Consider the following 17,214-nt stretch of genomic DNA (forward strand, 5'->3'; position numbering starts at 1 on the left):
AACACTGTATCACACTCCCCACTATTGACCCTTAGGTTGAAATATGATCCATCCCATTCAAAACATATCAAATTGTCCACAGTAACGTCAATGTAATGTCCATCTATGAAACTAGTACAACAAAGAAAACTCTATAGACCTAATACTGATTATTGAACAAACTCATGAGTGATTGTCCTCTGCAAAAATTGGGCGAGCGAAACTCTACACTTGTAACTAAAAATCTCAATGTCTACTATCTAAGTTCAGGACACAAGAACATTGTTGCACAGTCATGATAGTCACACTTCACGATAGGCCTACGAAATGTTGAAATGCAAACTCAACATTATTGAAGTCGTCCTCATTCTATGTCAATGTTGAATAGCATTGTAGATGATTCTGTATCCCACACACACGCAATTGACTTCCCGATAGTTTATTGAACAACACCTGGGCTGTTGGTGGTCATTGGTCAATAGTTTATTAGAAGCCATGATGTGCTCTTCAGGTATGCAGGGATTATAAGTTGCAACTACCATCTTTAACAAAATAAATTTGTAAGCATTGGAAGGTTTCCAGTAAAGGTACCCATTGGAGCCCATGCATGTTTATTATGTATAAATACAGGGTTTCCCCCACACTATGTCCCGTACGTCACATTTTGTCCCGTACGTCACATTTTAAATTTTGATAATTCGATTTGCTGTGAATATTATTTCAATTTTTTTGGGATGGATTTTGTTGAACAATGTTCTTAATTAGAACTTTATTACAGAATATCACCCCAAAAAATTGTTCGTCCATATCAACACTTGAAAAAAAGTGCTGAAAATTGTGACGTACGGGACATCAGTATTTGGACACTAGCTATTTAGCATATTTAATTGATGAACCCCCAAACATAATATATCAAAATAATTGGAAGGAAGGGTGTATCATGTCCCACATAACTTATATTCAATAAGTTCATATTGCTGGCAGGGAAATAGGATTCCAAATGTCCCGTACGTCACACTGCAATTTGAATTTATGCAAATTAGCCGGCTGTAATTGTTCGAATAGGCAAAACAATTAAAAAAAAATATGAAAATCTGAAACTTCAATAATTCAGCTTTAACATGACACCACATTTACAGTAGGGTGCTTCAGTAAAGTTTGAAATTTGGCTTCTAGGGATACAACAGCTTGGACCTGCCCTAGAGTAAGGTTCGATAAACCCACAACTGCATCCCTCCTTTATCAAATACTTCATGGCACTCCATGAATTTTACAGTGTGCACAATCTTGCATTTGCAGCTACTTATATGGACCTAAATCATTGTCTAAATATGCCTCAGAATTCACCATTTGACACTTACAAAAACAAATTGTTGGAGAAGCTTCATTTATCCCAGGGCAGCTCCCATTCTTCATAAAATCTTTGTCTCTGAACTTCCACGAAAGTTCCTTACCAAAATCAGTTGGGGGAGAGAGAGTTGAATTTTTGCCCCTCCCCCCACCATGGAAATCCTGTGCACGCTACTGATACGCTATGAATGTATAATGTTGCAATTTGTCAAATTTTAGTCTGCCTTTGACAAATCATGTAATAATAAAGCTGCATTAGTCTTTAGATTAAATATCAATAAACAGAGAAGAGATATGAATACTTTATTGGCAATTTGTTGGAACCAGAAAGCGAAAAGCATCACCATTTAATTCACTGGTAAGGATTTTACAGTATGGAATTGTTATTTCAATTCCTATCTGAAATATCCTGTAGACACATAGATTGTATGAAAAATAAGGACATTTTCTGTTACCAATTTTGAGCTTGAAAATCCCTACAACATTTGTTATTATAGATTGAGTGAACTACATGACATTGGTTAAAGGCACAGTGAAATATTTTGAAAACCTACAAGTCACCTGGTATATATCACAAAACAAATTGCCAATTTGAGACTAATTGAGGCAACCTTTTGACCCCTTGAGCCAATTATTCCACCATTTGAGATAACCTATTGACCCTGTTGACCCCCCCCCCCCCCTGAGAGTGAAACTGGATAACTGCCACTTGAGTGTGCCTAAAGCAATACTACATAAGAACTTTCCTTGAACTTTCCTGGATGACTTATAGAGCCCCTTCAAAAAGCTGAACTGGATTTGACCAGAGTATGTTCACCAATGCAACACGTTTTGAGCTATTGGCTGTCAAAGACAACCTCTTTTGCACATCAGAGCAACTTTACAACCTCATAAATTAATATTGAGAAAAGCTACAACTCTGAGTTTGGTAAGTTGTAGGCACTTCATACTTACAATTTAATTAAAAAGACCCTCACAGCTCTCACATAGTTAATTTGGTAAAAAAAGTTTGCATCAAGCCCCCTTCCTCATGCAGAATAGCAGCATGAAATAGCTGCACAACTTACAAATATATTGCAGGAAAGCATGTAATTATTATTGTGTATTGTTTGGACTGGACATAATACCCTCTACAAGAATCAAGTACCATGAAGCAATAGTTTAGGAACAATTCATCACTGAAAATATCACATTTTTTGCAAAAAAAATTTTAAAAAATGAATAATTTGGAACTTTTAACCATTCTATGGGATAGTCTCTAGGCTTCAGTGATAGAAATGCACTAGGATGTTTAATTGCTGAGAAATCAGACCTCACAAGAAAATGCCAAAATTCCATGGTGGCGACAAATTGCGGAATTTCAAAGTGTGATAATTTGGCCAATTTTGAAGCAATGCAACTGAAATTTTCAGAATATGCTCATTTCATGGTGCTCTAATCATGCATTGATGGTGGTAATTTTTGGAGAGGGTCCAGCAACAGAAATCCGAGATTTGACAAGAAATGATTCGTATGCCAAATTGGCGGAGACTGTCATACATTTATACGTAAGAAATATCACTTTCCATGTTTATATTATAATTGAGTACTTTTGTTATTCTCGATGAAAGTGAGAGGTTGTTGGGGGGGGGGGGGAGGTTGGGTGGATGATTCACACTTTACACTCTAACAATTAACAAAGATCAATATGTGTAAACTGGTACATATCCATGAAAAGGGACAGCAGAGGGGAAGTGTGGCGAGTATTATATTTTAATCAGGAGTATTTTAACAATTATACAATGGCCCTTAGTGAAGACAATGAAATTGACTGTGTGCTCACCTTGTCCGTTGATAGTCACACCCACAAGCGATATGATCAGCAAATGAGAAAGCAACATCTTGCTTGAAGCTGGTTGCCCAAAAACAGTGCTTTCCTCTTCTTGAAAGTCCTGTCCAACACAGAAAAACAACAAGGAAAACAGCCTGTCACTTCCAAGATAATTAGGAATGAAATGACTCTATTCCTTATGGAGAGATTATTCATATCAGGCTTAAACAATGACGTGAGAAATTAAAACATGAATATTGATTTTGATGTTCATTCCAATCACTGATTGGCTGAATACAAACATTTATGTCATAACAGCTCAATCTACTGAGATTCTACTGTTCTGAAGAGGCAGCAATGATATACACTACAGCTCTGTGTATCTGCAGAAGCTTACTTCAAATAAAAATGATAATTAAATATCAAGGTTCATAGACATGAAATTTGCACTTCTTAACCTATGAAGATAATATAACAATTCTGAATAAAAGACACACGTTTATGACAATAGTCAACATAATAAGCTGATAAAGCCAGTTCCCTCACAATGCTCATTTCAAGCTTCCATGAGTAAATATCATAAAGATTTCAAATTTAAAAATTTTAATAACTGTAACATAAGGCAGTTTCAGCATCGATTTTTATCATATGCTGCTAATATATTTCTATATTTTCTACGAACTATAGAACACCAAAATAAATACATTTTCAAAAATCCAGAGACACAAACTAAAACATAACTCTTTAAAAATGGGGAGAAATTAATGGTTGTCTTTATCTCTGTTGCAAAAAGTACTTGTAACCTTTGTGTCTGTTTTGACAAGCTTAACGTACCCTTTACAGAGGCTTCCTGTCTAGATCTTGCTTGACGGGTTCACTACAATATACCTGAATTATTCTGGATATCTTTCAAGTATTGACTGCTCTGGAAATCCCACTCACTGAAAACAAAGAAAAAAGGAATTGTTTCTATTTCTATTGACTGAAGATGAAGGTAAATATCCTAAAACCGTCATTGGCTATCTGTTCCTGTTTCAATTTTTTGGTCTCATGGTAAAGTAAAGGGAAATTTACAGCCAAGCTTATCAAAAAAGGGATTTACAGACTTATATAAGTATGAAAAAAACTGAAGATGAAAGTGTCATACTCTAAAACCATCATTGATCATCTGTTCCTGTTTTAACTGTTTGGTCATAATCCTTACTCTGCCATTTAAGGAATCCACTAGAGTAGAGAGCCTTTCACTTTCAGAGTGCAGTTCACCTTTCTCCTTAGTTAGACTGGTCACTTTCAATTGAATCTCATCAAGAGCATTCTGAAATAACAAGATGTGAACAATAATGTAAGGGCCAAAAAACAAAAATTAACAGTTATTTTTTATGAGTTTCTCTTAAGCTTAGCCTAGTCTTGTAACTGAACATTGGATTACTACAATGAGATTACTTAAAGAAACTAAAGATGAGTGAAAGCATAAAGAGCTTGAGGAGCAACACGAGACTGACTCTCTAGGTACTCAACATGCAAAATAAATATTAATTGAAAGAGTGAACAAATATAATGAAAATATACTATGTAAACTAAGTACTGCAGAATAGCATGTCCAATGGTAGCTCTCACCAGTAATGGGGATAATGTGAACAGTTACAACCTCCAGTATTATATTTTTCAGAAACTTTTGCATTATTTATCATCATCATGGTAACAAGTTTGAAGACCATCAAAGAAGACCTTAAATTACTACTAACCATTTGTCATGTCATGGTACACATGCCCAAAGGGACATGCAGAGACCACCTGATGATCTAACTCCAGACATTCTGAACAGATGGTACAGACAACACTTGGCATGATTAAACAGCCAATCAGCAGCAATGCACTAGGATACCATCTCTGTGTGAAAAACAACACAATTACTGTAGGACAAATACAAGTGTGTATTTGTAGTAGCCAGACTTGTTGTGCAGTTCTGGGTAGGGATATGAGTACCAGTTCAAAACCTTGAGGATGAGTACCACAACATTTTCTAAGTACCAGTGCAAAGTCAGAGTAATCCAAATTACTGTGATCATTTACAAGAACAGTTTCACACTGACATCTAAGCCTAAACTTCACAAAGTTCTAACTCTAAACTTAATTTCCAATGGGACCTTGGCCCAAAGAATCATGAGCAAGAAATCCAATTTAAAGTTGGTTAGAAACACATTGTAGCACACTCCAGAACAAGGTTTATATACATATCTTCCCCGATACACATCTTAGTAACTCGGAAATTTTGTCCTTTATACCATGGCATCACATACCTTAAAATAACTATGATTCCTGTAGAATTTCCAGTTCTATGCTGACACCAAAAAAATGTGACAAAAATCCCATTCAGCTAACTATTGCAATTATGAGGTCATTGCTGTAAATTTGGCCAATGTTATATGATTAATGGAATACCGTAAGTTTGCAATAGTAATCTCAATAAAGTTCTTTTAAAGGATAGCAGTAATGACAATCTTGCTGATGTTACTCAGTGGTTTAGTTCTATCCTTCAGCTATTTGATTTCATTGACGGTTTGACCAAATTGCACCGTAAGTAGAGAGAATTATATAGTACTTGAATTAAAGGTGCAAGTCAAACTCATTTTAAACTGCAATCCAGTATTGTAATGTAATACATAAATAGCATTGACATTACACAAAAATATATCAAAATACAAAATAGATGTTTTCATTGTTTCACTGCACGGCAAATTTGGCCATTTCTGGTTTGAACTTTGCAGATTAAAATTTTTATTGAAAAAGTGGCTACAAGTTGACTCAGAGAAATTACACTGTACAGGTATATCATTGTAACTACATGTGTAGCACAGGGTTCCAGTTACTATCCAGTGCCATTCCAGCGCCATAGGTTTCGATCCTTCCCCCATAAAGGAAAGGCTCGAAACCCATGTTGGAGAGGTACATTTTAGGAATGGATTTTACACAGGAATTTATTTGTAAAACTTTTTTGATTCACGTCGAAGGATAGGTACACCGTCTTCAAATGTGATGGTTTGCTGGATAGACTGAATTGTATTTAAGAATAAGTTGGGACTAGATGCACAGTCTTTTATGTACATGTTGATTGAATAGTTTTAAAATGTAAAGTTCAAAATAAAATAAAACTGTTAACACACTGCTTATCCACTAGAGAGCCTGTGTAATAGAATGTGTATACAGTAAGTAAGTTGGCCTTTTAGCCTCTGAAGAAGATCCTGCTAGAGTCGAAACGTCAGGCCAACTTACTTTTACACAAAATGTAAGTTCGTAAGAGTCGATACACTGTCTTCAAATGTATAATATAGGCTATGCCTAAAACTGGGCTAGTATACAGTAGTAACACTAACTTTCTGACTAACAGTAGCAGTACACTTGCCTCAGAGGAACAATCAATGTGTGATTTGTTCATACGCCTAGCTTACTGTAGCCTAGCCTTTGCCTGAGTTTGGACACTTGAGGAAAGGAAAACCATTATACCTCTTTCACTCCGGCAAAAGCCGTGTTAGACACGGTAATACAATTAATTTAATTTTAGCAAATGTTTTGCCGATTCTACCGTACTCTGGCTGACAGCAGCGTTATAACTTTTATGACAGGGCCGGCCGATATATAGCGCGCTGACTCGTTTGGGTTGCAAAATTGAACAGGCCGCCGTAAACTTGGCGGGCGTATGGAACGCCATGTAAACTTTAATTCAATACACAGAGATATCTTCAATTTAATTCGAGATATGTGCAATTCATTTCAGGTATCTCAAATTAAATTGAAGATATCTCGCATTATTTCAGGTATCTCCAATTCAGTTTTCGATATCAGACATTGCATTTTCGATATCTTTAATTTATTTTAGATATCAAGAAATATATTAAAGGTATCAAAATAGAAACATTATTAAAGATATCTCGAATTGTATTCGAGATATCCAAAATTGAATTAGAGATATCAAGAATTCGAATTAGAGATATCCAAAATTGAATTAGAGATATCGTGAATACAAACTTGAATCAGAGATACTGGGGAAACAATTAGAGATATCCAAAATAGAATTAGAGATATCAAGAATTCTTAACTTGAATATTCTTGATATTTCTAATTTCAATGAATTAGAGATATCTGGAAATGAATTAGAGATATCTCAACATGAATAAGAGATATCCAAAGATGTATTAGAGATATCTGTAATTGTTGAATAAATGTTAAAATGGCGTTCCATACGTACTTCTCGACATTAGCCTATACCTGCTGATCATCACATGGATTTTTTTTGGGGGGGGGGTACGGGTGGTGATGAGCCCAGCTTCATTAAAACCCTTTTCGCCCCTGTTTGAAGGAACCTTTGTAAAAACCCTTGCATTTCGACCGGTATTAGTTGGTGATTATCTGATGTACTTCTCTCATATTCCTACTTCACATCACAGCAATGAAACTAATCTCTTCTATATACTTGTGCTTTATATACCTTTAAAGGACAGCTCTAATATATACTACTGCACAGAGCCGTTTATAGTCTATCTACGGTTCTGCTACTGCATAAGTTTAACGCCCTCTTTTTACGTCTACATTTTGAAGCTTCATGTTGTTGATATGTCACTTGTTGCAAACACGCACAGCTTTTGTGGCAAACACTTACTTTATAGACCGACCATGCATGCTGTTTGTAACACACTTTTGGCAAAACTATATATGTTTACTATACTAATATACTATGAATTTCATGAGATGCTCTATGCTTTTCTTTAAATACCTTTCATGGGTGGCAGTGTGCCATTGGTATATGTAACTCTCAGAGTTGTGACGAGTTCCTTTTAACACTGAGTCGATTCGTAACTAGGTATTTTATCCTGGCTAGAGAAGAGTATCTTTAATTGAAGCATTGTATTATTCCTCGGACAAAGCTTGTTATGAAATCTAGTGTTAGAGCCTAAAGATAAACAATTATTCGAAATAAAGAGAATAGACAAATCTCTTAGAGTTATGGCTTTTTAAAGAAAGCAAGCCTGAAGTTGTAACCATATCAGATTTACTGTAGGAGATTTAGCAAGAGTTGCGTAGTATTCCTAATTGACAGGGGTGAGTGGGGTTGAACTACCACTCCCCCCCCCCCCCTCTGAACCCTGCGCAAATATTTAAATGTAGTTATTAACACTAATAGTAGACGAATATATTATATGCATCTTATTAGTGAATTTAGCATAAATACCATTTTCGAAATGATGATACTTGGAAGTTGTCTCTATAGCTTTCTATGGCTTTGTGAACATGATACAATCAGGAGATGTGACGTCACAGCTGCACATCGAGAGGTTTGTCATTTCCCTTATGACGATACTAGATAGGAACAATCAAGATATGTACTCAGTAATTAATGATTAATCTTTGCCCAGTAAAGATAACTTTTTTTTCGGGCGTCCTCAGAAAAAAAGCATCAAAAGTGTATCATTTAATAGCTTAAATTTGTTAAAATAAGTTAGTTTTCTATTGTTTGGAAATAATTGAGTCCACAATGGATTGACTCTAAGGACATCAAATAAAAGCACTTTTGAACTCTTTTGTTTGGTACTGCATTGTTTTTTGTTACAGAAGTAAAAAATTCCTGCGAAATGTTGGTCGAAATTATATTACAATATAAGGTTAAACAAATATCAAATGATCCATTGAGATATCCATGTTTGCTGATTAATTTTTCATATGAAACTGGTTAATATAATGTTACTTTAGAGATATACTCATTATGTTTTATAAAGGAATTTTATATGAATATTACTTTCTATCCTCCATTAAAAATTCTTGGGCTTTATTTTTATATGAATATATTTTTACAGTTTCTAATTACATTTGACAATTAATTTGTTGACTTAGTTATCAAATGAAGCAAATATTAAAAGCTGACCAGAGAATAGGTTATTTTGAAGAAAAATAATTTAAGATAGATGGCTGGTTGACTTGCTGTATGTATGGGTGAATAGTCAGAATAAAACCCACAAAGACGCTTTAAAATGATGTTATCTGTTCTAGCTTTTTATGTGTAGCACGTATAGATTCACCTGAAGACCTTAATGGAAGTTAAGGCAGGGTAGTGGTAGGGTGGGAAATCAGTGGGGCTAGGATGGGGGGGGGGTATGTATCAGTTGGAGAGCTGATGAAGTTGGACCTAGTACTGGGAAACAAATTGCTTCCCAAAGCAACAAGAAGGGTAAAAAAACAGCAGATGGGTAAATGACATTCACCACATTTATTCAATAAATACACATAGTATATATATATATATATATACATATATATAAACACATATTTATATATATACATGTATTTATATATATATATAACATATATACATATATATATACACATATGTATATATATATATATATATATATATATATTACACACACACACACACATATATATATATATATATACATACATACATAAATGTTCAAACATCTATATATCTATTATTATATCTTGAGTAAATATTAACATTCAATTTCCAATTCCATATATAATGTGCGGTAAGTTAAATAATATTAGTCAAGACATTTGAAATACAAACGATCATATGATTAACGTAATAATGTTTATATATATATATATACATGTATATGTATATACATATATATATATATATATTTACTTGTATATATATATGTATATATATGTGTTTAATATATATATGTATATATGTATATGCATATATATATATATGTGTATATATATATATATATATATATATATATATATATATATATATATATTTACGTTAATCTTCAAACATCTATATATTTATTATTACATCTTGAGTAAATATTAACATTAAATTTCCAATTCCATATATAATGTGCGGTAAGTTAAATAATATTAGTCAAGACATTTGAAATACAAACGATCATATGATTAACGTAATACTTACATCGATAAGACCGTACCTACTATGCTACCCTTCCCCCCCCCCCCAACCCCTCCCCTTCAAATCAATATTCTGTTTGAGGTTTCTAAATATAGTGCAAGACCTCATGCTACTTTTATTCACTATAAAATAAACTAAGAAGGGTTTGGTTGAATTCAATTTAATAAAAAATGACCCACTTTTGTTGGAGCTGTTATCTAATCCATTGCAATGTAAATCCATGAAGATCCCAAATTAAGATTTAACACCTATTTCCCAAGCATCTATGTGTGCTCACATTTGAGGAGGAACCAACAAGTTTGAAAAGAATGGAAAAAAAATACAACTTTTCTTAGACTGATCTAGGTTACAATGTCCATTACATATACTAATATGACAAAAGTGGTGATGATAATAAAAGTATGTTGTTTTTATGTATAAGTACAATATTATATTTTTATAGCTTGTGGTCTTCTACTCAATCAATTACATTGAACACTAAACATAATACACGAAAATAATATTTCTTTTCTTCATTTTGTCAAACAATTTCAGGTTATTTTTGTTTATTCTAAATTAAAATACATGTTATTTTCATCTAAAATTTTTAGATCGATCTGTTTTCTGTTTTAATTTCCATTATTATCAAAGTATTGACTTTTTGGTAAGAATTATTTACATCCTTTCAATGAGTACAATATATTCTAAATAAAATAACAAATCTGTTTTGAATAATATTTTCTGACACAAGTCTTTTGCAGGGTTGAAGATTTAGGCTAAACAGTAACTCCAGTTTATTTTTCGTTTATCAATACAAACAAAATAGAAAACTAAGAAAATCTACAAATATTCATATCAATTTAAAACAGTAGTACCAATTTACTCACCTTCAAGAGAAAATATATGTATGTAACTATACATATATATTGTCAAAAATGGGGTAAAGGAATTTACTCTCAAAATGTAAAAGATATTAATCTGTAAATATGATAGCAATTGTCAACAAAATGATGAAGTGATATTAAGTTCTTTTATGTTATAAGAAACAAATTGCAGCGATTAGTTCCTTACTTTGAGTGTTTGAAGTTATTGAAAAATATAACTGCAAACTTACAAAATGATTATTTTATCGTATTTCAACTATTTAATTCTTTTTTATTTAAAGGATGAATCATACACTTACAAAATCATTAGTAAATTCAACCGTATATATTTTTAATTGTTTGGTGATCCATTATGGATCTTACATTTGGACAATAACTTTTAAACAAAATTTAGAAATACTTGCTCATACTACTAAGTAAATCATAATTTTCCAATAAAAAGTTTAATTTAATTAAATATAGAAGTGATAGATTTACCAATTTTCTGCAAAACATCACATTGGTAACTTCTAATGAAATTAATAAGAACATTTGACAGGAAATTGTTCAATTATACAGCACTTCACTTGAGTCATTTGTTCATATATTTACAAATTACTCAAATTATCAAGATGCAGCAAGTACTCATTTTGACATTCTATCTGAAGTTTCTTGACAAAAAAGTCAGCCTTTCGACATCTTTCTGATTTTCATTGACATATTTCACTGCACAGTTTCAGAAATGATTTCGATGACATCTTGTTTTTTTAAATTTGTAAAAGGTACAGTTTTAAAAGATAATATTAACATTTCTCAATCATGTTAATTACAGCTTATACAATGTCGGATCTTCATCTCAGAGGATATGATGCTTTCTCTGTTGGGTAGACCATTCCAGTTAATGTAGGTTGAATCATGTTTGGAACCGTAGACACCGTTAAGGTTTGTGTAATCGCCATTACATGTTTTATGCCACCAACCACCCTGTGTGATATCGGCACAATTGTTACTTTCAGTATTGTCCATATCAGTTGTACTAAATGCTTTACCATTCTGATCGCTGAGACCATCACTGAGACCTGCAAGACATGAAGATATTAATGGAATAATTACAGAGCGATATACGGTAGATACCTGCATTAGCATCTGTGATTTATTGTTCACAAATGATATTAAGCCTCTGGAGTGCTCTTTATTTCACGAAGATATTTATTTCACCAAAAATATTCACAATAATTTCACGGATTGACTTCAATGCATACAACTTTTTCAGAATGTGCAAATGGATAGATTGAGAAAAAATAAACATTACGCTGTCATAGCTTATATTAGGTAACATCACTCACATGTTGTTTGATTAATTTCCATAAATTATTCAGTCCCCATCGTCTTAATAATTAAATTCCATATTGCCCATATGCTTGTTATTATTCTAATACTGAGAATAATGAGAATACTCCAAGTTCAGCTAGGAACAAGTTTTACATGTGCAAGCATAAAATTGCTTTCGACAAATTCAGTCCTATTATGATCATTTCAAAATTATTACAATATTATAGAGAAATAAAAAAGGAACAGAATGAACAATCAGTGACATTTTGGTCAAAACAATCAAACAGAAGATTAAATGCCCGGATGTGTTGTACATGTCATATGTACTGAGTGAGCTTAGATATTTCTGACAGGTACTATCACTGGAACCTGCAAGTAATAACATTTTCGATTTCAAGGAGAGTAGAAAGGAGAGTGGGAAAAGGAGGTCACGATATAAAGAACCATTTACCTTGATTTTTACTTAACCGGTTAGATGTATCGAGGAATAATCTTGGGCCTCATTCCTTATGCTTACTCTTCATATTTTTAATTTTCAAGAATAATGGACAGATGCTTTTTAGCAACACAATGATAGACCAATCCTATATATGTACAGTTTCTGACTTATATATCATAGAGTTCATAAACCATTTATTTTGATGTAAACAACATTTAGAGGATGCCAAAAATTCCAAGATCTCATAGTAGTATCTTTCTCATGAGTTTGTTTTTTCTATTCTCAATTTTCTTTGTTTGCTTTTTTCTATTTTCCATATTGAATCCCTTAACTCTATTGCTAGCATTCTCTTCATCAAAGTTGATTGCCCACAAGATGCTCTATTCCAGATAAGCAGTGGCGGCATAAAGGAAGGCGGTATCAGGGGACTTGCCCCAATCCCCATGCTCCCCCTCATAGTTTCCCCTCCCCTCGTCGGCTTCTCTAAACAATACTGATGCCCATGTGACCCCACAATTGGTCTGTGATGTGTTCTTTATACAGTTGCATTTTTCCACTTCTAGAATCCACCCCCCCCCCCCTTAAAAAGAAGAACAACAACAACAACTAAGCATTTATTGCTTTTTCTTTGTGTTTCTTTTCATAATTTCAAATTAGAATGTTGCTGTGAAGCGTATTCTAGTTTGTGTTAACATATTGTTTTCATGTTGTTATTATGACGTCACACATGGCTTGCGTTTGGTGGTTTGCTCTATGGTGTGGCGGGCTATGAATCACGCGCTATAGAAGCGTGTACAGATGTTTTGTTTTGAATGATTCGGTTTGTGGGGCTGGAAGACAGCCAAACTGGTTCAAATTGGTTGAGTGCTCATTTGCATGTGCTCATCTGCATATAGGGTTGGCATTCAACCGATCAATAGTTGGGTGAGGGGTTAGCTTTAAGTTTGGACCAATCAGGTTCAAGGGCAGAGCGTGTGACCTGTGCATCGCGTCGTAATTTTTTAATTGTAGAATCGGGGGTTTAGGTGTCTCCTAAAGATGTATCGGGGAGTTTAAGTTTATCTCCCGAAGCCTACAGACGTGTAACAGAGGGCTCCGTAATTTATATTTATAATCAGCATTTATGCTCGTGTATTTTAATCATCCCAAGTTATATACAATACAAATCATCACACCCTTAACTTAAGGGGAAAGTTTACATAAGATCACACAAATTTTCACCTGGAGAAAGCAAACAGCATGAGAACTGTTACTGCTTGAACTCATAACCTTAGGCCAATATTTAACACTCACGTCTACAAACGAACGGAATTACTATGCATTTGCAAACACAATTGTGTTTGTCTACTTACTGTTGTTGCCACGAAATCCAGACGCATGCAACTTGTACTTTTCCCCCTCTTCCTTGATGTGAAAATTCCTATAACAAGCGTGGTATGTAGTCCCACTGTTGCCCACAAGATCGATCCGAAGTCTTTGTTTGCGGTCCTCCTTTGTCAGGTTATGCAACTTTTCATTTCCAAGCCAAAACTCATGATCCAGCTGTCCAAACCCATCTTTATAGCTGGTCCAGTTACGATTGAAATCGACAGAACCGTTCACACGACGCCGCTGAAAAACCTTTACAAAAAAACAAACAAGCAAGAACAAAATTAAAGGATTACAAAAACAAAGATATAAAAGTGATTAAAGATCAACAATAAGGATTTATACGTAGACATTCACGGTGTATTACAGCGGCAGATGTAGGATTTTACAAAGGAGGGGTGTGGCCCTGGGGTCCTTGAAGCCAACTCCCATGTTAGGGGTGTGGCTCCTTCCTCTGAGAACAAAAAGTACAATTTTAGACCTAGAATGTTGCATTTTGAGGCTATAAATTATGTGTACACACATTTACTGATTGTGTGTTTTTATGGAATTGAAAAGGAGTGTGGTGTAGAGCCCCATATGCCCTGGATCCACACCTGTATTGAAACTATCTACTGTACTTATTCACCAGACTCCTTAAAAATGTTTCAGGATATTAGCATGCGAGATATGTTAGCAACGATATACCAACAGCCATAGAACTAACGATGAATCATTTAAGGCAGGACTTGTGGCATAACTTTAGTCTTGATATGTCATAGTCCAACAACAATGATACCTTGGGTGCTCCGTAGTGTTTGTATAGCTGTTAGGTTTCTAGAAATGCAGCTCTAAAATTGGTCACGTCTGCAATGCTCCTTTACGGATGCTCCTAAATGGTTGATAACGTCGGCTCCTCAGTTCAGGCCCAACATTTTAAAGTAAAGCCATTGTTTTTATAATTGTTTACAATTATCTCAACCAAAAATGTGTTTTTATTTGCAAGTGAACAACAGAGCACCCTTACTTAACCTCCTTTCTCCAAACAATTGAAGAAATCGCAGTAATTTGTTAACCGAATGCAAAAGCAGCTAGCCAGTTTATACCTTAAATATCCCTCCCGATTTCATGTGAACAACAGAGCAACATTTGACGACATTCAACATCATTTCTGCTTGACATATTTGTCATGAGTAGACAATATCTGAGCCTGTTGCTCACAAATTCAATCCGGTGGCAAGGTTGTAAGATTTTAATAAATAATTATCAAAGCAACTTTTCTGATTCCATGAAATGCAATTGATATCCTAGATTCATTATCAAATTCTCATACCAATGCAGTCCATTACCATTTTTAGTCAAATTTAAATTCAAGTGATGAAAGCAATATTGTAAACAATCCCATTTCTTATTTTCGTTTGGTTATTATATAATATTCCAAAAAAAAAGGCTTTTGGGTACATGTTTAGGATTCGAATGGAAATACAAATGGAAAAACTACTGATAACTTGTAAAGTATCGCTCAGTTTAAGTAAAAAATATTGATATACAGGGAGCGCTCGTTTGATGAATCGCAATGTTAGTTTAAGGTTATACGCCATACTTTTGACGAAATCGCCGGATTAGTAGCCGAATGCAAAAGTTGCTAGCTAGACTATATATACCTTAAATTTCCCTCCCAGCTCGCCGGTTGAAATGTTGGCATTTCAACACCTTCCTCAACCCACAGAGTTCTTCCCTGTACAAGGTAGTATAGATGGAAATCAGGGTACAGTAAATAACAATGGTTGTAAACCTTCTAGATACTTACAGTCCAGCCACGTCCTTTGCATGAGTTCCAGTTCGGAACAGTAAGATTCTTCATATCGCAATAAGCTTCAAAAGGGCCTTCAGTCCAACCATTAGGTGTGATTTTGTATATGCCATTCTTATTGCACCCAGCTTTGTAGATTGCTCTACAGTCTGTCAGGCTACCATCAATAATGCTCATACTCTGGAATTAAAATGAAAACAAAGCTTAGTTTGCGATTTATGATAATGGAGATATTAATTCACTGAACACATAAGGGATATATATACAAGAAGAGGTATGGGAATTAGAGGAATAGGAACTCGAAAAGAGAGCAATTCCGCAATTGTTTGAAGATTTTCTTGCTTGATTTTGTTACTAACATACCTTTCTTATAAATTAAGGGCAAATTGGCAATGGTTGGGTTTCACTTTCAGTTGATTTATTATTTTGAACCACCATACTACAACAAAGGGGAGCATGAGGTGGCGATTAGTGTTGATTTATTATTTTGAGCCACCCTACTACAACAAAGGGGAGCAGAAAGATACAAGATGAGGAGGTATTAGTGTTAATTTATTATTTTGAGCCACCCTACTACAACAAAGGGGAGCAGAAAGATACAAGATAAGGAGGCGATTAGTGTGTAAGTAGAGAAGATCTTTGACACTTTTGTTACAGGTTGTATCTGCAGCCATGCATCCATGGTATGTAACTCTTGTCATGCAACTAGTCTACCTGCCTTTGTATTTTATGCTTGCTTTAAATGTTGGCCCTTTTGTATCTGTTTTGTATGTGCCATTTAAATGGTAAGAAAAGAGGGCAGAGAGGAAAAGGTGGTGGTTGGAATGTAATAAACGGAGAGTAACCCTCAGTTTGATATATAACTTCTCGTATAACCCCGAACACATAACGTACGGTGAAGGTGCCGGGCCGAGCTTTTTCTGAAACAGATCACCAAGAATACTTATATTCCACGAAGGTGTTAAAGCCAGCACCCTGTTAATGTTATACATGTTGTGAAAGATTTCAGGAGAACGTCCAAAGGTAGTACAGTAGTTCTGTTATGACGTATGACCTGTAATTTCTAGTTTAGTTAATCATTTTCCGAGAAACGTAAAGGACTTACATCAACCCGGAAAGGATTTGGGGAACACTTTGTTGAAAGCAAGATCACCTATTTACCGTTGGATTTCCGGAGACATGTGGTTCCTCTTAATATGTTCTGCGATATGTAGGTGATTGTAAATAGTACATTATTGGTGAAATGACTTGATAAATACCTTTTACAACAGACATTATAACAGATACTTCCAAGTTTACACAATAAGTTTAATATTACTAGAAAAACAGAATTTGTTGTTTCTGGAATATTAGGTGATGCTGTATATA

At 34.3% G+C, this 17,214-nt stretch overlaps 1 protein-coding gene across 7 annotated transcripts in view; it reads right to left on the reverse strand.

Moving 5' to 3' along the window:
- LOC139976450 (uncharacterized) overlaps positions 1 to 16,142 on the reverse strand; it is a 95,095-nt gene extending 78,953 nt beyond the window's left edge. For 3 of the 7 annotated variants that reach the window (XM_071985192.1, XM_071985190.1, XM_071985196.1), the window contains exons 1-4: positions 6,644 to 6,814; positions 4,885 to 5,029; positions 4,287 to 4,454; positions 3,152 to 3,260 (exon numbers count right to left, since the gene is read on the reverse strand). In XM_071985192.1, the coding sequence (XP_071841293.1) occupies positions 3,152 to 3,260; positions 4,287 to 4,454; positions 4,885 to 4,887 (280 nt within the window). In that variant the 5' untranslated portion in view covers positions 4,888 to 5,029; positions 6,644 to 6,814. Of the gene's footprint in view, positions 1 to 3,151; positions 3,261 to 3,973; positions 4,081 to 4,286; positions 4,455 to 4,884; positions 5,030 to 6,542; positions 6,815 to 15,843 lie in introns of those variants that run through there. The other 4 variants (XM_071985193.1, XM_071985191.1, XM_071985194.1 and 1 more) reach the window with 4 other exon arrangements.
- Positions 16,143 to 17,214: the final 1,072 nt, after the last annotated feature.

This window comes from Apostichopus japonicus, chromosome 11, assembly GCF_037975245.1.
Source record: "Apostichopus japonicus isolate 1M-3 chromosome 11, ASM3797524v1, whole genome shotgun sequence".
Classification (NCBI taxonomy): Eukaryota; Metazoa; Echinodermata; class Holothuroidea; order Aspidochirotida; family Stichopodidae; genus Apostichopus; species Apostichopus japonicus.